General features: G+C 38.1%; 2 protein-coding genes across 2 annotated transcripts in view; one reads left to right on the plus strand and one right to left on the minus strand.

Moving 5' to 3' along the window:
• Positions 1-24,748, minus strand: part of LOC311177689 (serine/threonine-protein kinase TNNI3K) — a gene marked incomplete at both ends in the record, with an annotated part of 250,766 nt that overhangs the window by 47,584 nt on the left and 178,434 nt on the right. Inside the window, 2 exons of the mRNA XM_084243926.1 lie at positions 2,322-2,491; positions 4,895-4,954. Coding sequence (XP_084100052.1) covers positions 2,322-2,491; positions 4,895-4,954 — 230 coding nt within the window. The remainder of the gene's footprint in view (positions 1-2,321; positions 2,492-4,894; positions 4,955-24,748) is intronic.
• LRRC53 (leucine rich repeat containing 53) lies at positions 6,785-24,708 on the plus strand (the record flags this gene model as incomplete). The annotated part of the gene is made up of 5 exons (XM_084244001.1): positions 6,785-6,842; positions 10,858-10,971; positions 13,278-14,093; positions 19,189-19,701; positions 22,397-24,708. 5 exons carry the CDS (start codon positions 6,785-6,787, stop codon positions 24,706-24,708), a joined length of 3,813 nt encoding a protein of 1,270 aa, XP_084100127.1.

Genomic DNA, 24,748 nt, shown 5'->3' on the forward strand with positions numbered 1-24,748 from the left:
GAGTCTGAGTTTATTATCTCTCCCTGTTGATGTTGGTCTCAGCTATGTGACTTGCTTGTGGGATGCCAGGATGCAACTTGAGTACAGGATTTAAGTGTGCATGTGAAGCTGGGTTTGTTCTCTTCTGTTCCTAGAAATTGTCTGTTCCTAGAAGAACAAGCCAGGTAGCTGCTGTCTCAAGGAGCAGGGGGAGACATGTGGAGAAGACCTGGATAAAACCTGCAGATCAGAGACAAGTCCACCCAAAGCCAGTCCATAGACACATAAGCAAGAAATAAATGCTTATGGTAGTATAGCCCTGGGTTGTGGTAAGAGTTTCATACAGAACTATCATGGTAATAGATGAGTGATATATCTTTCCATAATATTTTATAATTTAACTGGGAGACAAAGGGATTGTCTATTAGGAATTGTGGCAAGAAATATTAGAGCTCAGTATGGAAAATGCAGAACTTCATATTTTTTTTTATTTTTCTGAGATGCCCCTTTGTTTTTGATGTGAACCTCATATAAAATTAGCCATTTTATAGTGAACAATTGGCATTTAGTATATCCATAATGTTTCACAACCACCATTTCTAATTCCCTATTATCTTTACCACCTTAAAATAAAATCTTGTACCCCATTAATGTTACTCTCAATTCCCCCTCCCCATTAACAACCACCACTGCGTTCTTTTGTTTTTAAAGATTTACCTATTGCTATCAAATGAGTTATGTGCCTCTGCTCCAAATCAGATGTTGAAGCCTTAACCTTTCATGGGACTGTATTGGAAATAGAGACCATAAGGATGTCATCAAGGTTAAATGAGGTCAGAAGAGTGAAACCCTGATTCAGTAGAACTGGTGCACTTAAGAAGATAAATAAAAAGACACTTGAGCTTTCTCTGCTACTGAGGGCACAATGAGAATCTGGTCATCTGTAAGTTAGGAAGAAAATCCCCACCAAAACCTGACTGTGCTGGCACCCTGATCTCTGACTTTTTTTTTTTAAAGATTTATTTTTATTTATACAAGAACTAGGGTACAGTCAGAGGTGCAGAAGGGTGAGAGAATTTACCAGAGACAGAGCAGGCAGGGAGAAGAACAGGCAGATGGACAGAAGACATTGCTGAAGAGAGCAGCGGATAAGGCAGGAGAGGTCTGCCATGCCATGTGGGAATCTCCCTGGTGAGCTGGGAATTGAACTGGAGCTGCAGAGGCTGCGGACAGCTTCACAGCCTGGTGCTCAACCCACTGTGCCACTGGGGAAGGCCCTTATCTCTGACTTTTGATGTCCACTTTGAAGAACTAAGTTTCTTTTGGATAAACCATCCAGTCTATGGTATTTTGTTAAGGCAGCCTGAACTGACCAATGTACATATTCTGGACATGTACATAAATAGGGCCATATAATATGGATTTTGTGCCTGACTTCCTTCATTTAGCATGTTTTCAGGGTTGATTCATGCAACATGTATTAATGTGCCATACCCTTTTAATGACTGAAAACTATTCTATCACATACATACCACATTTGTTAGTACCCATTTTAATTCCTTTGGGTATATATCTGGAAGTCAAACTGCTAAACTTTTGGTGGTTCTGTACCAGGAATTCTTTGGATTTCGTAAGTTAACGTCAGCACACTTTCAATAAGTTCTTTTTGTTGCTGTGGCTAGACAATTTGTGCTTGAGCTACAGATAATTGCTGTTATTTGTAACTTAGATTAAATTACTAATAGATAATAAAATTTCTATTTTCCCCCCACCATCATTATTTATAATCCCTTAACCCATTCTTTTTCACACTTCCCTCTTTACTTCAGAAGCTTCACTTTGTTTATTAGTGTCCACTTAAAATTTCTATTTTTTTAGTCATAATATTATGAGAAAAATCAGGCTTAAAACTCCTCTTTCAAAGTTTGCCACACAGGTGGTAAACTCTGGTGACTTTCTTTTTTTTTTAGAGGCATGTTATTTATTTATTTATTTGTTTGTTTGTTTGTTTGTTTGTTTTGTTTATACAAGCACTGGGTACAGTCAGAAGCGCGGGAGGGTGAGAGAATTCACCAGAGCCAGAGCGGGGAGCAGAGCAGGCAGAAGGACCGAAGGACACTGCTGAGGGGAGCATCGGGTGGCAGGGGAGGTCTGTGCGCCATGTGGGACCCTCCTCTGGTGGCCGGGGAGCAGCTGGGGATCGAACCGGCACGACAGAGGCCGTGGGCAGCTTCGCAACCCAGCGCTCAACCACTGCGCCACCGGGGAGGCCCCTCTGGTGACTTTCCTGATGAGATTCTGGAGTCTGACTTAATGAGACTATTGCTTAGATTACAACTTACCTTTGGGACCAGGCGGCATAGGACCTGGCATTGAGAGCATATTCCAACTCAAAACGACTCCGTAAAGCTGCCACATGGCTTCGGCCAGGCCCACCCCGGCTCACCAGGCAATCAGAGGAGGAGGAAGGAGAGAGAGACCCACTGCTGTTACTTGATGCAGGAGACATCAGCTGAGTGAAGAATGGGCCATATCAATCATTTAATAAATCCCGCAGGCTTACAGACATAAAATAGAATATGAATTTATTTTACCTTTCTATTCTAGGATTTCCCATATTTTAATTTCTGTTCCTCTTGGTTTGTTTCTGACTTTTCCTTTTAGTTTCTGAGGGCACCACCTGGCTAGCTTAATTTACTTTTTTGATCCAGTTCTGTGCTGAGAACTGGCCCATTAAACTTACGATAGTCCTGCAGAAAACACAGCAGGCCCAAATCAGGGTTATAAAAGAGATATTTAGAAAGTTATTATTTAATGATCAAAAGGTTCTCTGCCTATTTCACTATGGTGTGATTCCTGGCAGATGTTCTTCAAATTGTAGCTTAAAATTTTCCCTTTACATGAAAAGGATTTATACACTTTCCCGAGACCACTTCCATTTTATAAAATGAAGGAGGTTTTAATGTCTGACAAGCATGGGACTTGCTCTAAACCATTGATTAAAGTGCTGAAGAGTAGAGAGGATAGAGTCTTAGGGGTCCCTAAGACAAATCAAGTCCCTTGTTGCCAATACTGGTTTTTTACTTAACGCAACCCAGTTCAGCAAATTGTTCAACTTCTTTGGGGGCAATTGTGCTATGTGACTTCTTGAATAAAACAAAACATACTAGCTTAGTAGATCCTACCATCATCCCTATTTTCTGGAATCAGGTTCCTGTTTTTGTTCAAAGTGAGAGGATACATCGAACTCAAGCCTTAAGGATATCTCTCAACATTAAAGGTCCCTAGCAGAAGCTCTCGTTGGTAAGGGTTGATGAAGACCCACCTAATATATCAGACTTTTCCTTGCTTCGGATAGGTAGGTTTACTTCTAAAGATTGAAGCTTCCTTCTACACAATAGTTTTCCTCAATAAAAGTTCTTTTTTTTTTAAAGTTTTATTTATTTATGCATACAAGAGCTGGGGTACGGGCCAGAGAGGTAGGGGGTGAGAGGATCCACTAGAGACAGAGTGGGGAACAGAACAGGCATACTAACCGAAATACACTGCTGAGGAGAGCAGCGGGCTAGACAGGAGAGGTCTGCTTCACCATGTGGGTTTCTCTCTGGCGGGCTGGGAATCGAACTCATGCTAGAGGCTGCGGATTGTTCCATAGTGCGGTGCTTTACCCTTGTGCCACCGGGGAGGCCCCTCAATCAAAGTTCTAATAAAGCTTCATGAGACAGAACTACTCTCAGCAGGATACAACTGAAGACCTACAATTTTCCTATAGGCTAAGTTCTTCATAGTCTATCTTAGGAAAAAAAAAAAAACTCAACTGATAGTAGTTACTTATAGTAGCAACATTTTTTTTTATTTTTTAAGATTTATTTATTTATTTATACAAGTACTGGGTACAGTCAGAAGCACGGGAGGGTGAGAGAATTCACCAGAGCCAGAGCGGGGAGCAGAACAGGCAGAAGGACCGAAGTACACTGCTGAGGGGAGCAGCAAGTGGCAGGAGAGGTCTGTGAGTCATGTGGGACCCTTGCCAGGTGGCCAGGGATCGAACTGGCACTACAGAGGCTGCGGGCAGTCTTGCAACCCAGCACTCAACCGCTGCGCCATGGGAAGGTCCTAGTAGCAATATTTTTTAAGGAAAGAACATTTTCTTTGGATGGTTGCACTTTGGGATTCAGATGCACAATCTCAGTTTGATGCACTTTCTCCCCATTTTTGCCCCTCGTGAGCCTCTGTGTGTGATGTCCATGCTCTCTCCTGTAGTACTCCCTTGCATTTGGGAATATATTTTATTATTTTTGAATTAATGTTCATGTTTTAGCTCCCTTGCATATTTTCAAATGCTATCTCTTGGCCAGGTGTATAGAAAATTAAGGCAATTATAGAGAAAATTAAAGCAAACAGTTCCTTGATATTAAAGGAAGGAAATTCCATTAACCTGATTACTAACATATATCACTTGATGTAACACATGTGCGGTATAAAAGCCATGCCGCACCATTAATTTGTGCACTAATTTTAGTGATAAGATTTTCATTTCTTATTGAATATAAGTGAAAAATAGCTTATGTTTTTTTAGCTTACATTTCACTGCATATGGGAACTTCTGTATGGAAAAATATTTTAATAATCATAACATCTGTCTTTCTAACTTTTACATATCAATATCTTAGGTTGAGCACCTGTGTCCACGTTCTTGCTTGACTGTTAATTGGAAAGACCCAAATTCACTCTACCTTTGCCCCTAGCTGCAGCCAATTTTGCTTCACCCTAGAAACTTAACAACAGGGTATAGCTGGAATTATGGACACTCATATTCCCCACCCCCATAATTATTTTACTTACATTCCCAAAACTCTTGGATATTCCTGACTTTTTTAATGGACCTATTTCACAGGCTAAAGTGCTTACTTACCTCAATGTTGCATAGACACTCTTCTAGCTTGGTAACAACTTCAGAAAATTCAGGTCTTCCCTGTAAATAAAGAAAAGACATTTTTCCCCATGGAATAAAAGAAAGGCAATTCTCTTTGGATTTTAAAATTAGGTATTTGCATTTGTAAAGAATGAGATTAACAATAAAGTATATTTTTATTTAAAATACACTTGTATTGAAGTGTTAATTGAATGTTCATTTGCTGTTTAGGGAGGGATGTTGAGTCTCCCTCTGATAAGAGTTTTAAGTCAGAATTTGCAACTACATTCAGATAATGAAATAGTGGAAAAGCTTTAATTAGCTTTGCATGTTTTAAATGGCAGGATTTCTTCTTCAAAAGGAAAGAATAAAAGTGAATGCTAAAAACTATTAACTATCTCAGTGCCTTATAATATACTGCACAATCTATCTGCACAAAAAGAACTGCTAAAACTAATTTTATAATTAGCTTTACTTTTGAAAACAACGGCTTAAATTCAAAACTAAGATCAATACAAACCTTATGACTATGCCCTATTTTAGGGGTTAAGATAAGCTTTTCATCTTCAAAAATTGCCATTAACAATATTGTCCATTATGAAACTCTATGTCAAATGAGTTTTGTTAAAAAAACATTCCTTGTATTCTGATTATATTCCAAGCTTTATTCTAGTTGCTAGGGATGTAAAAATGATTTGACTCACTGGGAGAAGTTCCTGGAATTTTAGAAAATGTTGGTCTCCTTGGAAGACCAAGAAATTATATGCCTCCTTTTGTCAGTTCTAAGGACTACATAACCTATCATTTCTCTTTTTATGAAACTTTCACTGCCAGGAGGTGGAGAGCCCAATTTAACATTCAGGTGCAGTAACCAACTAATTTAGATTCTTAGTAGAACAATTTCTCCCTTAATATCTCGCCCTCCCCTGAGGACCCTGCTTCCCCCTGAGCCTTCTCTTGTGGAAGTGGTTTTCTCTCACATATTCCTTATACCTTCAGGTCGGTGGGGGCAGGGGTGGAGTGAGTATCTGTGTCTTTCTTATTGTCTTTGCCACTTTCAAATGGTTTCTGCCTCAAAAACCAGCAGCTTATCATGCTATTCTACTGGGTCACTCTCCCTCATTTTTTGAAGGTTTTAGCTCAGTAATATTCTCTGACATTACTCATAGGGCTGATAATTTTCTGAGCAGACAATCATCACACGACCTGAACTGTGGGTTCCATAGTCTTTTCTTTTGCAAAGATCTTGTGTTCTACCTTGGTCACTTGGCTCCCTATTGTACTCAAGACCCTGCTATTAGATTCTTCATTCTCTCGACTCCATACTCCACTCTCCATTCTCTCATTCCTGTCAGATCATTTGGGCTTATCTCCTTTCTTTCTATCTAGCTCACTTCTCCTGGAACCCTGAGGACTCCAACAAACTTTGACCATTCAAACCACCTTGTCACTTAAAAAACCCAACTTTTTATTATGAACATTTTCAAATGTACCCTAAAGTAGAAGAGAATGGTACAATAAATCTCATGTTTACACCATTCAGTCTTAAAAATCATGTTTCTGCTGATATTATTTTATCTACCTATCTATTTTCCTGTCTATCATCATCATCGTTTTTGTTCATTTTGTTTATGTTTTCACTGTCATCCATTCACCTCATTTTCTCACTCCTTACTTAGATTAGATGTAATTGGCAATTATAGTCACTCCCTTCTGATGGCATTTTGGTGAGGTGTTGGGTTTAGAGAATGGGGTCCTTGGGTTACCTGTGAGAAGTTTCACCAGAGCTCCCCTTTCATTGGCACATGACAAGTTTCTCCACAAAGCAGAGACCTTTGGTTACACCCAAAAGGGCAGGCTTATTATTTAAAAAAAAAAAAAAAAAAGGAGATGACGATGCTTGTACAGAAACAAGCAGGCAGAAAGAGCTTGTGTTTAGAAGGGGCAGGTTTGTTAAGAGATGCCTGCATAGACACAGCAGGCAGTTTTGGGATGAGTGCCAGTTTTGAAAGGGGTTGGTTTCTGAAAGAAACTTGCACAGTCACAGGCAGGCAGGAAAGCTGAGTCTTGCCAGCGCTGAAATTTTACTGACATAGTGTTCTATTTGGGAGGGGGTTCAATCTTTTGTGGAATTGTTATGTATTGCTAAATTAATTATTTCTAGGGTGTGAAGTTTGATTTGTAAGGACTGGTGATTCTCTACAATGGCCCTCCATCTCCAATTCCCCACCTCTGGTATGTGCCTACTGATACTTTCTATAGCAGTCTGATACTTTATACAGCAGTTACTGCCTAAGGATTTTACATTTCTATAGCTGGTTTAATAACTGTGTTCATTGTTTTTACCCCTACCTCCAGTTTCTGGTCTTGAGATGCCACCATCTTAAATTTTCTACTCTTCTCCATCATTTCCATGCAAACTCAACTCCGTTGCCCTATCATGCATTTTGTACACGATTAGAAAAAAAAAAATCTATCCTGCCTTGTCTCACTTCAAAAGCATGACCTGCTACCCTCAAGTAGGCTACAATTATTACCTAAAGAGTCTCATATATTTCTAGCACATTCACTCATACTCAGATGGCTATTTTGTAATTTTTCCTCTTTCTTCGAACTTCTAGCTCCCACTAAGTCATAGGACAAGTTAGGATAATCAGGTAACTCTAAGGACGTTGCAGGTGGGGACTTCAGGAGAGTTAAGGAAGGCTCCACAGACAAGGACAACAAATTCTAAAGGGAACTAATCAAACACCCCAGAACTAAGGTTAACAGGACATTCCAGAACGAGGACAATGAAGAAAAAAGATAAGGGCTGGGACACAGAAGCTTAGTTCTGGGCACAGAGACTTTAGGCAGTGAGTGAGACCACTGAGAAATAATCAATCACAAAGAGACTGGTGGCACTTTAGAATAATTAGTGAAAGACAGTGCATATTCCCTGAGGCACAACTCCTTTGGCTTCCTTGCCCCTCCCTGGCCTGATTCAACTGGCCTGGGAGTCCCACTTTATTTCTATTCCTTTTCTCCTCAATAAACTTTTTCTTTCTCTAAACAAATCTGCCTCTTCTCCTTTGCCTTCCTGAGCATCTGTGAAGTTCCTGCTGAGACTTCGTGAGACACCAACCATGGTGGTCTAATGGCTGGGGCTCAGCACTGCCCCTGCAGCCTGGGATCCATTCCTGGGTGGGAGACTACACCTGAAAATCTGCAATTCCAGTATCACCACTACTCTATGTACCACCTACCCACATCCAAACCCACATACCCTACCTTCATTTCCATATCTATGAGTTTACCTGATTCTATCTGAAGTCACTTCTACTATGTGTGAGCTCTTACCCCTGCTAACCTACTCAAGGACATTGCTCTAACATTAATTCTTCCTTCTTTGTGTCTTCAGTGTTCCTTTTCTATTGTTTAATCCCCCAAATATACAAATTATCTATAAATTTTCTCAGCTTAAATACAAATAAATAGCAACAAAATAAAACTTCTAATTTCATTTCTTCCTCAAGCTACTATTCCATTTCTGTTTACTTTTATAGCAAAATTGCTCTAAGGAGTTGTCTAAATAAGTAATCTCCAATTCTTCCATTTGTCCTCCACTGCTCTCAGACTTTCTTCTAAACTTTTTTAAAAGTGCTCTTGTCAGGGATACAAAGGCTATAAGGATGCCTACTCATTGCTAATCTCAGTGGTTAAGTCTCAATACTCATCTCTCTTGGCAAAGCATTACATACAAATAATCATTTTTTTTTGTTCCTGAAACATTCTTCAGGGAATTCAAGGTCACTTTCTCATTTGTCTTTCGCTCTCTCACTATTTCTGAGACTTTTCTTTTGGTCCCACTTCGTATCTTTCAATATTGGAATGCACCAGGATTCAGTCTTTTCTTCTCTATTTAGAGTTAATTTGTTCAAGATTTAATGTCTTTAAAAAACAACTCCCAAATGTCTGTCTCTAACCCAGTACTCTCCTGAACTCTAAACTCACATTTGTAATTGCCTGCATTTATAATAGTCCTTGTTTCAGTAAATGACAACTCCATCATTTTATTTCCAGAGGCACCAGGCCATAGACAATCTTTGATTTCTCTTTGTCATAACCTTTTCTGTGAACACACTTTAATGACTATAACCAATTATCCAGAATCTGACTACCTTTCATTCTGTCTAAACCACCATCATCTCTTGCTTGTATTGTTATAATTGTCTTCCAACTACTTTTGTTGCTTCTGTTCTTTGAATATTAAAAGTATGTTCCCAACAGTGTCCAAAATAATCACTTAAAATGCACTTCAGGTCAATTAATGCCACTCACTAAAGCCTCCACTTCTTTCTCATCTTATATGGGTAAAAAACAAATCCCTTACAATTATTGACAAAGCAAGCACACCTGCCTCAGATATCCTCTGACTTTCTATCATGAACTGACCACATTTTCTCTGTGAGGACTTTGCCTTGGCCGTTCTTTCTATCTGGAGTGACTGGTGCTTTTACTTTTTCAAGATATTTTTTTCTTTTATTTTTTAAAAAGAATTATTTTATTGACGCATACATGATCTGGGGCACAGGCCAGAGGTGCAGAAAGGGTGAGAGGATTCACCAGAGACAGAGTGGGTAGCAGAACAAGCATATCTATTGAATTACACTGCTGAGGGGAGCAGCGGGCAGGATAGGAGAGGTCTGCCTCCTGATCTTTTTCAAATCTTACTTTATCAGAAATATTTTCCTTGTCTACCACATTTGGAGCCCCCAAGCTAAAGCTATCTAGTTCTATTCTTGTTTTATTTATTCCAGAGCACTTTTCACCAAGTAACGTATTACATATTTTCATATTTATTTGTTTATAGTTTGTGTCTTTTCATAGAATATCCAAACCAAGGCAGAGATTTAGTCTTCTTATACACTTTCCTATCCCCAGTGGGGTGAACAGTGTTAGCATAGAAAGTAGTCCAATAAGAACTTGCTGAACAAATGATAGAATTAATAAATGTTTTATTTTGTTTTCCAACTTATTTTATTCCTTAAGTCTTTAAAAATCAGGGAATACACTGTGAATGGTTGGACTTTTATGAACATTAAATCTAAATGATGTTAATATTTCATTGGACAGTTGAAAAGACCTCAAAATCATGGTTAAATTGAACAATTTTTGAAAACATACAGCATTGTATTTAATTCTCATAATGCTCTGTAACATTACTTCTACATTAAACCTAAAAAGACAGAAAATAAGGAAAATTAAATAATTTACTGAAGAATAGTTAATAAACAACAGAGTTTAATTCAAAGCTAGGTAGAACTTGTGATCATCAAGCTCCTTCGAATTCCCTCTGTAAGCAAGCCATCTAAATCCATAAGGAATAAATCAGTTGTAATAATGTAATATTCAGTGCCTGAGATTAACTTCTGAATTCTAGAAAGAATACTGGACTGAGAATTAAAAGACTTGAGGTTAAATAGCTAATAGTGATGTGATTTTGGATGGTTTGTTAACCATTCTGGGCTTCAGCTCTCTCAGCCTCAAATTGCTTTGTAGAATTAAGACAATTAATGTATGTACTAATGCTCTACAAACTGTAAAGTATTTTATAAAATAACTTAATTTTAAAATAATTTATACTAATGGGTATGCCCTAAAATGTGAGTTCTGTGAATTTATAGTCAAATGCTTCAACAATTCAGTTTAAATTCTTTGCAAATTAAGGATGCTAGCAATTTATCTGGCATCTTGGGAGAACCCAAGTTACTTTGATGGTGGGAGAGTTATGGTAACCACACTTGAGGGAAGAAATCCTGTATTGTCAAAATCAACAAGGATGTAAAACAATGGTACTTCATTAAAAATGTTTTGTTTTTGCTTTTAAAAAGCAGAAATCACCAGAGTGAGCTGGCTACACTAAAAACACGGGTGAAAAGTGCCAACATTATGATATGCACTGCCCTTTTCTTTCCTACCAGGTGGATGGCTCATCCTCTCTGCCTTCACGCTGCAGCTGGTGGCAGCCTGCCCTGCATCATGTGTGGTGTGCACTGAAGATGTAACACTCTGTCACCAGCTAACCTATATAGTAGGTAATAAAACCAACTACTCTAACAAGCAAGGCTCAGTGTGCCTGGAAAATTCATTGCCTTGCCTTTCAATGTATGAACATTCTCTGGGCTTAGCCTGCAAGAGGTAAACTTTTAAAGAAGAACCTTTCACAGTGACTAAAAATTACTGTTCTTGGTGGTCTCAACCAAAACTATTTTAAAACCTTCAAAGGCAACAGGGATATTTTGTTATTACAAAAGAATACTTCCATTTAATGCAGTTGCATGTTCTTTATTTTATTTTATTTTTTATAAAAGAAAAAATAGATGACTTTAATTACATTTTTTCCCCCCACATCTAGTGCAGATTTGAAACATACCACTGGCTGGAAGATGTATCAATAATCAGAAACCTGAACTGCAATTGTTCAGCATTAGTAAGATTAAGTGATGTACAAGCAAAACAGATTATTATCAAAGTGCATCTAATTTTGAAAGTCTAGTTTTTTTTTTATTGGTAGTAAATGAGCTGTAGAAATGCTAACAAGATACACTGCCTGTATTCATTACATATTGCTTGCTTAAGTCAACAATTTAATAAGACACCTTATTAACAAATTTGATGAGAATGTGATTTACATTCTGATATCTAAAAAGAGATAAACAAGCTAGAAGCTCTGCCAATGGAAAAATTTCAAAAATAAGTCTGAGTTAAGATGGAGTAGGGAATAATCATTTCTTAAATCCTATAACTGAGAATTAGGAGATAGACATTATTGTCATCTCTGACAAGAGAGAGACAATTTCAAGACTACCTGGTATGTACCCTGCTTCCAATCACTTAACTCATTTAAACTCCCACCTTCTCAAATGGATTTCCTGACTTCACTGCATTTTTTTTTTTCCTGATCAGTGATAGCTGACATCTGCACGAAACAAATATTGTTTGTATGGCTGCGTCTCTCTGTCTCCTTTCTCATTTACAGAGTGCCACATTTGTGAAGTTAGATTTCACAAACACAGAGAAGCAAATGGATGACTTGGGAGTGGCGCTTTTGTCTAGTTCTAGATAAGAAGCGATTGGCAGAAAATAATGGCCTGTTTCCTCAGATCGGCAAATCCCTAGAGGTCTGGGGGTGTGTAAAAACAAACTCCCTGTCCCCACCTCACGAGCAATGATGAGGGGAACAAAATGCCAAAATGGCCAGAATTAATAGAATTCAAATAACCAGTAATAAATACTTTCAAAAAACAAACATGATTGAAGCTTGCTTGTGCGGCAAAGATGGGAGCGATTCTTCCAATAGAAGGCACGCTGAAAATCCTTTGTCTTTTACACTTTTAAATCTCTTTGTTTTAGTGATGTAGTCTGAATTTCATAAAGGAATTGTGATTTGCTTCCCCCATGGTTGATTGTTCTAATATCACCTGCAGACCTCCCAGGGACAATGGACTCTTCCATCCTCCTGACACTGTCATTTGCAGTCAAAACAATTTTAGCATGATAAAGATGTGTTACAATAACTCCTGATTATAATACATCTTTATTGAGTTAAAATGCTTTGATTTCTAATGACAGAGCAGTGATAGCTCCGAGGTGATTATGGTGAAGGGATTTAACAGCTGGAGGCCCTGAATACCACCTGTCATCACATGATGGACTTCATTGGAGGGAACAGATATTAGACAGGAGGCCAAGATGGCCAGACTATAATGAGAACCCCACTGACAGATCCTTGGGTTGTCTGGAGAGACTATAGATCCTAACCAAGTTGCCAACTTTTAGCCTGGAGCTAAAAAACAGAAACCAAAGCTTCCTCTCACACTCTCCCCCTGCCCCCCAACACCCAACCCACATCTTTATGTTTGAGAGAAAAGATGACTGACTATACAGCATAAATATACATTACTAGTGAAAAACATTTTAGGAACCTCAGACAAGGATCAGCTCTTGGGTGAATCTGTCCTGGGCCAGTAAGGCTGGTCAGGTCTGTACAGTCTCATAGAGAGGAAGCCTGAAAAACCACCTTGAAATGCTGAATCAAAACAAAACACATCAATGACAATAATCCCAGACAATGAATTAACTTTGACATCTAGAGGAACAGATGGGTTTTTGTTTCTCAAATAAACATGTCATAGTAACAAAGAATATAAAAATCCATCATTGTGATAAAGAACAAGCTTCCGTTTAAATTGAGGAATCAGAGAGTCATTTTCATTGTGTTTATTGTTCTTACCCCGGTGATAAGATTGCTCAGAGGGTATTGATTATCTCTGCTTCCCACGGTACTCCCCCTCTTACTCAGGTGTATCTTTCTTCTAGTCTGTGCTTTTCTCCCCCACAGCAGCCCCTGTGACCACGAGAGTTTTAATCATCACTGATGGGTACCTCTCCTCTGTAGAGAGCAGAAATCTTTCCCTCCTGTTTAATCTTGCCCTGCTCTCCTTGGGCAGAAACAACATTGAGGATGTTCAGGAAGATGCCCTCTACAGCCTTTCCAAGCTGCGGACATTGTTGCTGGAGCACAACCAAATATCCAGCTCCTCCCTTACCGACCACACCTTCAGCAAGCTTCGCAACCTGCAGGTGCTGGTGCTTAGCAATAATGCTCTCCACACCCTGCGAGGGTCCTGGTTCCGAAACACCAGGGGCCTGACCCGGCTCCAGCTGGATGGCAATCAGATCACGAATCTGACAGACAGTTCTTTTGGGGGCACTCATCTGCACAGTCTCAGGCATCTGGATTTATCTAACAATTTTATTTCCTACATTGGGAAAGATGCCTTCCGGCCCTTGCCTCAACTGCAAGAAGTGGATCTTTCCAGAAACAGGTTGGTCCACGTGCCAGATGTTTTTACACCACTGAAGCAGTTAAGCCTTCTGAGCTTAGATAAGAACCAGTGGAGCTGCACTTGTGATCTCCACCCACTTGCCCGGTTTTTAAGAAACTACATTAAGTCTTCTGCTCACACGCTCAGGAATGCCAAGGACCTAAATTGTCAGCCATCTACCACAGCTGTAGCCACTGCAAAGAGTGTGCTCAGACTTTCTGAGAGCAACTGTGATTCCAAGGCTCCCAATCTCACTCTGGGTCTAAAGGACAGAAGTGCCCTCCTCCCAGGGCAGGATGTGGCCCTGCTGACTGTCCTTGGCTTTGCAGGTATGCCAGGGAGATATGTGCCCTCCTCTTCTCCTGTCTCTTGTCCATGTTCTTGAACAATAAATGATGCCTTTCTTAAGCCATCGGGGACATTTGTTAGGGTTTGTGGAAGGAGAGCTTGCCAGTAGATATGGGAGGATGTTATAGATTGCATGGTTTGGCACAGATTGCAAAAATTTCCTGCTGCAAAGGAACTAACAGAGGAAGGGGTATTGGACCAGAAGGACCAGTATTTAAAGGCAGTAGTCGTGGTATAACTAGCACTTTGGTCCTGAGTAAGTTAACTGGCTAGTTTTTTGTTTGTTTTTTAAAGATTTATTATTTATGCATACAAGGACTGGGGACCAGGGGGTGAGAGGATTCACCAGAGACAGAGTGGGGAACAGAACAGGCGGATTAACAGAAATACACTTCTGAGGATGGCAGCTGGCAAGACAAGGAGAGGTATGCTGTGCCATGTGGATAGCTTCCTTGGCCGGCCAGGGATTAAACTCCTGCTGCAGAGGCTGCGGATAGTTTCATAGTGCTGTGCTTAACCCCTTGCACCACCAGGGAGGCCCAACTGGCTAGTTTTATTGTCTGTCATGCATGAATAGTATCTATAGTTCATCAATCATCCATTTGCTGATGGTTGCATTCACTAAGTTGCTAGGAGATAGGGATTAAAAAATTGATGCCACACCATCCCTTTCCTCAGGACACATCTGTGTGTCTCTCCATGGTATAGTAAGAATCAATGAGCTTTACCAAGTGCACAAGAAGATCCTATGATGACAACCACTAGCATCCTACTTCGTAGCGGTACAGTGCAGTGCAGTGACTAAATGTGAGCTCTGCAGTTGGAGCATTCAGGTTTGAATCCTGGCTCTCATCTCCCTTGCTGTGTGAATTTGGGAAAGTTATTTAACCTCCATGCTTTTCTCCTGTTTGGGGGTTTAGGATTCAAAGAATTCAGTTTGTCTAATTCTTCTGTACTTGGCCCATAAGGTCACAGATTGACTAAGGAGAAGATAACATTCAATTCTTTATATTTTCTATGGTATTTAAAAAAATTAAGCTATGTGTCAGCTGTCATATTGCCTCTCAATGAATGAATGATATAAAGTGATGCTTGGTGTTATTAAAGTCCAAATATGTATGAGATTTTTGGAGTTATATACCTCAATGTGTGTCTCCTCCCCCTTCCATGCTGGCAGCACAAGGTGAAATCCTCTCTGCCTGTGGGTAACCATGGTGATGGGAAGTACGCCTTTGTGTGGTGGAGAGAAGTGATGGAGCTCCCCAAAGTTGGGAGACCAGAGGTTTGCAAATAGCATCTTGGACTAAATTGATGTATTTTGAATATGCTCTATAAATAATTATTCCTTAGCATGTTTCCAGTAAATTAATTGAGCATCAGATTTTTAACTCCTAACAGTTATGCTTTTAATCAGGATACATGGAGAAGAATTAGTTATAGAAAATAGAACTACTGCCAGTAGTAATCAAACTCATTTGGAAATGAATTCAAATCCTCTCAGAAAGAAAAATTGTTTTAAAAACTGTATAATGATGTGCTAAGAGAATTTACCATAAAAGACAAAAACAATTGGGCGACAAGGAGTTTTTGGCTGCATGTGCTTCTTAAAATACTAGTCCTAGGGGTTCTTTAATAGATATTCCAGTAAATACACACACAGAGCTGCACATCTAAGCAATATGTTTGGGGGTTCAAATTGAATTGAGTAATGCTGGATGAAACAAAGTTAACTAGGCATCTTTCCTGCAGCATTTCTCATTGCTTTTCATTTTCTAAGTATTATGAATCTTTTAAGAGGAAGATGCAATGTAAAGCATTTCTCAAACTTATTTGACCATAATTCCTTTTTTTCACAGAATATTTTATTGAATTAGTGTTTTGTAGGTCATCATTTTGAAAATGTTCCCACAGGGTAATTTTCAAGGTATCTTTTATATCTATTTTCAGAAAAGATTTTTCTAAGTTAACAGCTCTGCATTAATGTAGATATAGATATGCATTCTGGAGGATTCCAAAGGTTTTGTCAAAATGATAAGAAGCTTATATGAATGGATAAATTTTGACAAATTGTAAAATGTGATTACATACATGTTAGGTAACAGTGTGTGAAATTATGGTAATACATCTGAGTAATTGTTTAAAGTACTGTTTTTAAAAGATTCCTTTATTCCTTCTGAAATAAAAGTGTGGTCTATTATGTGTACCTATACATAGTGGGAAAAAGACTTAAAGCTACAATTTGGCATCTGAACCCCCTTTTTTCTAGCTATAGATAAATCATCACAATTCAAAGTAATATAAATAATCATATTCAGTGACTTTAAAACTAATAAGTGGTTATTTGATGTCAAGAGGATAAAAAGGGGAAAATTTCATGAAGCCCTAACACGTTTCCATTACTTCAGTGACAGCATATTAATTTTGTTTTTTAAAAATTTTGTTTTTCCAACTCGGAAAAACTGTTTATCACTTTTTAAAAATAGCAACAATGCCCATGGCAATGAAAATTCAACCATCTTCTTAATAGCACGTTCAGTCTGCCTATAAGCTTCATTTGCTGCTTTTGCTCTCTGCACTAATGGAAAGTGACCATACCTGACTGGTAATGCGATACAGATAGAGCTCAGGCATCAACAGAGAATGAGTGGTTCCTTGCCATTTACACACAATTAGAGGAGAAACATAATCCCATAATTAGAATATGCCTATTCTTATTTCAATGGCTGGTGCACGTGTTGAAGAAAATTTAGGTCTTTCTTTTATAATTTGGTTAAGTAACTGGATCAGCCCTATAAGTGGCTATTTGGCATCAAAGCCTGACACCTTGATGCTTCCTATCCTGTGACCTAGAGGTAAAAGGGAAAGCTTTCAGGAAGCTCTAACATGTTTCCAGTACTTCAGTTCTCTTGATAATTTTTTATTTTTATTTTTTTGCCCTAGCATCTTTGTTTGTAGGGCCTCACAGTGCAATATAAAACCTAAGCAACAGCAGTAAGCAATCATAATGATAAATACAATGACAATTGTATTGACCAATTATATTGAGGACTAGTGAGGTCACTGGACCTCACTGTATTGGACATGTTATATATATTATTTTACTTACCCTATGATTGGTATTAATTATTCAATTTGGCAGAGGAGGAAAAATAAAGAAAGCTTAGGAAGCTTGCCTAAGATGTATAAAAAAAAAAAAACAACACTTGAATCATGAGTTTTCTTAATCTGCTTAAGAAACAGGGAGTGTTTCTAAATGTTCATGTTTTTAACACTTTAAAACCAAAACCTTTGTTTGGAACAGAACAAACTCTAGGACCTGGCAATAAAGATGTTCTAACTTTAGATACTACTTTAAAAATGTTGTATCTGATAGAGACTAAATTATTTCAATATGTTATAGTTTCTTCAACAATGTATTGTGGTAAATAAATTTAAATGAAGTTTATAAGACCTTGAGATCTGGTAATTTATATAAAGTTTGGAGGATGTGTTAATCTTTATTTTTAGTAGAAAAATAAAATAACTATAATATCTTCCCTTTTATTTCAAGTTAAAAAACTATCATGTTCCCAATATAGTTTGTCTGCAACTGAGAAAACCAGGCATAGTGTAGTCAGCCAACGAGCCTAGAACACTGCTTATTTTTCATTCATTGTCCTCATTTCCAGAGTCAGGGAACTGAATTCTCTATGGGAACTGACTTGCCCTAATTCATACAGCAAGTTAGAAGCCGAACAGGACTCATAACACAGAGATCCCAACAATCTATGCTGAAGCCATGGCTTCCTAATAGACAGCATTGTGGGGATTTTGTAAGACATGACCACTCAGAGCATTTTATTATAAGAATTCATAAACATACTTCCTTCTATTAATTTAAGAATATTCAGTAAACATTTCTGGAGTGCCTCCTGCATGCCAGAGTTGTGGGCGCAGGAAATACAATATCAAACAACACAGAAAAGGTCCATTTCCTCTTAGTACTTCATTCTAGCAGGAGAAGACGGACAGTGAACAAGCAAATGGATAAGTAAACACAATAATTTCATACTGTTAGTAGTATTAATACAAAAAAGAAATCATTGTGATTGAGAAGGAGCTCTTTGTTGAGGTAGGAAATAGTGAGGTTAGGAGTTTAGACTCTGCATTTGAGTTTGAGAAATATTGCCTTTTACAATGTTATGGAGAGGATAAACCCCACCAACATAGAACATGAAATGACAGTACCAGGCGGTCTGAGATTAGATGTCAGTCACTTTATTGTGGGAGTTCACTGAAGGGAATGATCTTTGAAACATGGCAAAAACAGTAAAGATGTTGAGAAACTTGGAGGTATTGACTTATATTCTAATGTATAAATAAAATTCAAATATGTAGAGATAGGGCAAAGTATTCTAGGCATACTGAGAGCATACATGAGAGTTTAGAAGTTACACTTTGAGACTAATTAAAGAGTTTGAAGCATAGTGTTTGAATGTGGAAAGTAATGAAAAACAAGACTAGGAAGGGAGGTTATGGCCAGATTGCACTGTCTTGAATGCCAAGAATTTCGGCCTTTTATGTTAATAGGAAATCAATGACATATTCTCAAGTAAGGGGTGAATCTTTAGGGATGATGAAAATGTGGTAATAGCACATAGAATCAATTTTTCTTTTTGGAAAGGATGTTATAGGGAATTCCAAAGTATATGTTAATTGTGGTCTATTTTTATTGACTATGAGACTAAAAAATGGAAAATATGGAATTAAAATGGTTTGCTATTGTTTATATTTAATTCAGGAGTTATTTTAGCTTGAATGAATTTCAGTCCATTTTCAGACCATTTTTTCTACCAAAGAGATTCCAGATAATATTGTTTCTTATAGCTTTTTGTAGATACAGAGAAAGATTCAAACTGGAAGACAACAGTATTGATAAAATCAGGCTGGACTGATATTTTTCCACAGACTGATGGGCTTCCCACCCATTTTGATGCCTTTTAAGCCATCAACAAACTTTATATTTGTGGATTTCATATTTAGTGATTTATACATTTCTTCCTATGATGCTATCTTTTAATGGTCTCTCTGTCACAGGAGCGGTTGGTCTCACTTGCCTAGGTCTAGTTGTATTTAACAAGAAACTCCAACAAGGCAAAGCAAATGAACACACATCAGAAAACCTTTGTTGCAGAACCTTCGATGAATCCCTGTGTGCTCATGAAGCAAGAAATTACCACACTCAGGGATACTGTAACTGCCACTTAACTCAGGAAAACGAGATAAAGGTCATGTCCATTGTGGGGTCCAGAAAGGAAATGCCACTTTCACAGGAAAATACCCATCAAGCAGCACCAGCTTCTGAGTCCACAGCCCTTGACAGATCATTTAGAAAACTGAAAGGGAAAGACGATGAGACAGATAGCCCTTTCTTCTGCCTTGGTGGCAAATTGTTGCAGTCCGGATGTTCAGAGCCTCCTGAGAATAAAGTAGCTTTTAATGAAGCTGGCTTATTTACAAGATTTTGTCCAGAAACTGTTGAAAAGATAAGGAATCATGAGCCTGGGGGAGGCCAACCTCAAACTCTGCCTCAGCATGTAACAACAATAGGTGAGTTGTTCCTATTTTAGAAACTCTTACTTTGTTGAAATCCTCTGAAAGAGGTAAACTCCTTTAACTTCCTCTATAGAGGAATGCCATAAAAATCTATTCTTCTATAAATACACAGCCTGTGTGTATGTGTGGTGTGTTGACACATATCGATGTAGATGGAGATTGCCCATCCTCAGGAGTATGTCTTAGGCCTGTTGGGAAGTGAATTTTGTGACCCAACACCTAACAATGTTGTGTTTGTTTTTTTTTTTAAGAATTCTTTTAAATCAACAAGTAACTATAAACTAGAGACACAATACGGGGGAGGAGAGGAGGGATTAGGGTCAAAATAAGGGGTATGGGAGTTGTATGGAGACTATAACCTAGATGAAAATGCATACATTGTGCAAAAATGAAAAATGTTGTAAAAAATATATAAAATAAAAAAAGAAGAATTCTTTTAAATAGCAATAGTGCTGTTAAGATTTATGGGAGGCTGAGTATTGACTTCCATTCCAGCATCCTTTGAGCTCTAATGCCGATTCTGCAGTAAGCAACCTTCCCACAGCATGACATGTTAGAAGAATGGGTCTTCTAATGCTAGTGATTCATTTCAAGAATGATGTCAAGACACATACTTTGCTTGCTGAGCTGTCAGGGATGATAACTTCCCAGTCCAGGGAAAGTCAGGACTTAATTCATTGTCCTAAGTTGGGAGCCAAGTGAATCTGGCCGTGACATCCACCCACTGTACCCGGGCAATGTCAATGTTTAGGTGAAGGCAATGAATTAAATGTCTTCCTTTTTCTTCTTGAATAGTAAGGTGATGTTTTCAGACTCAGCAGTGAAAACTTTGACAGCTGCTCTGAAAAGAGGTACCTGTCACTTATTTGAATTGGTTTACAACAAGCAAAGGCTTCTCTCAGGATTTGAATGACAGAGGTGCAGCACCAAGAAATTCTTACCATGGGGATCTGGCCTTAAGGACGGATTTGGATAAGAATGAAATTATATGTTATTTCATGTGTGGCATAAGGCAGGATATGAGTTTATTCCTTTGCATTCCCCAGACTCTATTTCTTACTAGTTTCCGTGGACTGATGTTTTGACTCAAAAGACGGTGGCCAAGGAAAGAAACATCTGCTATAGAAATCAGATCAGATTGATTTTATTTTATAAAGAAATAAGCAGTTAGACTTTTGATAGAATCATACCTTAAAGATTTCATTTAGCTTCATCCAATGCCTTGACTTCTCTGTGGGGAATTCCTATGCTACAGAAAATGTGGCCTCTTAACCATTTAAAAGCCAGGTCCATCTTTCACACAAAAATCACTAAATGTCAAATCAGTACAATTACTTTTAAAACCTGAAATTCTTCTATATACAAGGTTTTATATTGGAGCTGGAGACTATAGGTGTTTGAGGAGAAAGCAACCAAGACTGCAGTTGCTCTAGGATAAAAGTCAGAAAGAGGCACTATCACTCTGATTATGCCCACTAGCTTGGAAACACAGAATTATAGTATTTTAGAGGTAGAGGGGATTTCAGAGATCACCTAGTTCAATAGTTCTTAACATTTGTCTTTGAGTTACAGAACTCTTTGGGTATTTCAGAAAGGCTACAAATTCTTTCTCCAGAAGAAAGGGAGCCCATGTGAAGTTTCCATCTAGACTAATCTTCTGATATCTAAGAGACTAAGTAGTTTCCCCAAGGTCACCTGGAAAGTTGATAACAGATCTTAGATTAGAATGAAATGTTCCTCTGGGGCTTAGTTCCCTGATTTCTATCTCTCATTAAACAAAAATACTTCCTCTGGATAACAAAAATTTCACAAAATAAGAGAAAATGCAGTGATAAGATATAATTTTAAATAATATGCATTGCAGCTAAGAATAAGATTTAGTATCAGACAGACTCGGGTTAAGTTTTGTCCACATCCTTTAGTTGATATGTGACTGTAGAAAAGCATTCAGTCTCCTTAAACTTATTTATTCATTTATAAAAGTAACAGAATAATTAAAACTTGTCCAGTGGATCATGTCTCTTGTATTAAATGAGATAATGAAGAATATTTAGCACAATGCCTGAGCATATGCTCAATCATTGGTAAATATTTCTATTAATATTATTTAACATATATCAGACAGATTGCTGAAACATATACCAGGCCATATTCCAGTAAACTTATCCATTTAACAAATATTTAATGAAAAGTGTATTGAATGATAGAAAATAAAACAGATCCGACCTTGCTTTGATACACCATTTTTTTCTCTGTTGCTGAGGTTATTCTCTGCCTGAAATCCAAGCATTACTCTATATTGTATCATATTTTTCCTAATGTTTAGTGCCAAGTGGAAAAGGAATGCAAAAAACTTACTACAGGAATTTGAAAAAGACTTAGATATTATTTACATTGAAATTTATGCTGATAACAATTTAAGGATATAAAACTATGAACATTTTTATTTCTAATTCTACCACTTTTAAGTCAATATCACAAAATATTAAAATGTAGCCATAAAGAATATCATTGCAGACACATCAACCTGCCAAATATCCTTTGTGGGTTTGTTTAAAAATTAGAAAATATTCAGCAATTTCCACAATCAGTGGAGTCACTTTTGCACCTTTTATAAGGTTTCTAAGCATCTGTTTGGTTGGGCTAATAAAACTCTGCTCAGTGCTAAATTCCTACATTTATTGTTCAGCAGATATCAGCAGTGACACATTTAGTAGAAGATATGCAACATCCGCTTCAGCCTTGGCAAGAGAAAGTCTTGAAAAGCATTTAACAAATGAATCATGGCAGCCTCCAATAGAAAAAGAAGACAATGGCTTACAACCTCACAGGCAGAGACATTTTAGTATAAGCTCATCATCCAAGCCTTGTGAGCTCAAGGAACACTGTGTAGAAAGGATCCTACAAAAACACAGATCAAAATATGATGATCCTTGTGGACTATTAAAACAGAGCAGGCCCAGGTGTTTTCAGCCAAACAATTCTCTTATCTGTAAATATGTGCCCTATGATCAATTTCCAGATTATGTGAGAGAAAAGAAGCCAAATCATAGAGAACATTCAAAGCCTGAGAATGAGCAAATCCAAATTAACAGCGCAATAGAAAAATTCCTTATGAGGAAGGACAACATGGAGTTATCGGGTTTACCAACAAAAATCAAGAGAACATATACCTTAAAGAGGGTTAGCATCCATGATCCTGATTTAGTAGAAAAAAATAGGTTGGTGATGTCACCCAAAACATCAACCCATTGGAAGCAGCAAAAAAATCAAAGTAAACACCTGACCAATTTGGATCTCAGAAAATGTAACAATCCTCAGGAGAGACACAAAGGAGGAAAATGGTTTGGTTATCCACATATTCTGAAAAAGAAGAGAGCCAACCAATCTGACCTCAAAGGGAAAATTAAAGGAAAAAAATTAAACATAAAATTAAATTTGCATCCTTTGAAAAGATCCAGAGTCCATCCAGAAAAATCCTTGCCAGAACTTTCAAAGAAACACAAACAAGTATTAATATTTCCTAATTCATTACCTACAACTTCTGAGAAAGAAGCCAGAATAAACCTTGGGTCCTCAACAGATTTTCCCCAACATCCAGGGAGTAGCAAATATGTTCAACCCACTTCAAAGAGGCTGACTCTCGAACGTGACCCCAAACAGACTGGACATTTCAAAAAAAACACTAAAAAGGCCCCTTTGCTGAGTGCTAACAACTTGTCTGTGGTCAGCCAGAGCTCTGTGAAAGGTAACGGTTACCGTACAGGTCACATTCCAGATGGAAACCCCCCAACATTACCAGAGCCTGTACCCCTCACTGCTGAGTGCAGGCACTCACACTCTCAACTCTCCATTGAGCAAATTGGAGGGGCAACTGACCTCTTGTTACAAGTTCCTAGTTACTTACCAAGTTCTTGGAAAAATGCAAGAAGTGAGGTTTTGCCATGCCACCATTCTAAGGGGGCTACCGATCAAGGAGCAATGGAGCCCACTGAGCCAGACAAATCCAAGACCAGTGCACTAGACCAGTGTTCTCTGTCTCTGGGGAATCAAATACAAATTCTAGGTGTCCACAAGACTGACACCTACAAGGAATACGCTTCAGATCAAAATCAAACTTTACAAAATGTAGAGAAAGACTCAAGACATGACCAACTTGGAAACAAAGAAAAAATATTAATGGCGACACAGAAAATATCACACCAAATTGTGGAAGCTTGCATTGTGGATAAGGGAAGTGATGCAGGAAAAAACCTTCCTGAAACAGAAATTTATGATTCCTCTCTCACTCCCCAGTTACAATCCAAGGACAACCTAATGCACATGAAGCCAAATCCTACTCCATACCAAAATAGAATGGAGCTTTCCAAGGATATCAGTACTTTTTGTACCCAAGCCACTTGGCATCTAACCAACAGTAGTGAAAAGGGAATTGACAGCACAAACGCATTGCCCAGAGATGACAGCACTGAAGCACTAAAGATAAAAATAGTGGGTAAAGAAGAAGGAAAAATGGCTGATAAAAGCAAGGCAGATTCTAGTATGTTAATTCAGACCACACAGATGACTTTAAAAGACATCACTAAAGAAACACAGAAATCTTGGGAAAATGGAAAAAGTGAAAAAGGTGCATTCTATGATTCAAGTTCTGTTGATGCAACTATTGTAGCTAAGGATTTGAGGACTCCAAGTTTCCAAGAAACCAAAAATAGACTGCCTGGTGATGAAATAGATCTTCAAATTAATTATGTGCAAGATTTAAGAGATGTTCAAAATATGCAACCAGATAAAGATAATAATGCCCATGAAGAAGGTGCAGTGACAATGGGGGCACATGAGGCACTTTCCATCTTACCAGAGTTAAAAGACAGTAGTTTTGAGGCAGAAAATGAGATGCCTCTTATTCCTGAGAGAGTAAATGAAGCTGAAAACTGTGCTCCCAAACCTATCCCATATCAACCATCTGCTGTGTATGCTAATACATCACCCTCAGAGGCTTAAAAAAGTGAACAAATTAACTCAAATAATAAGCACTTTTAAC

Source organism: Talpa europaea (assembly GCF_964194135.1).
Source record: "Talpa europaea genome assembly, chromosome: 9".
Lineage (NCBI taxonomy): Eukaryota > Metazoa > Chordata > Mammalia > Eulipotyphla > Talpidae > Talpa > Talpa europaea.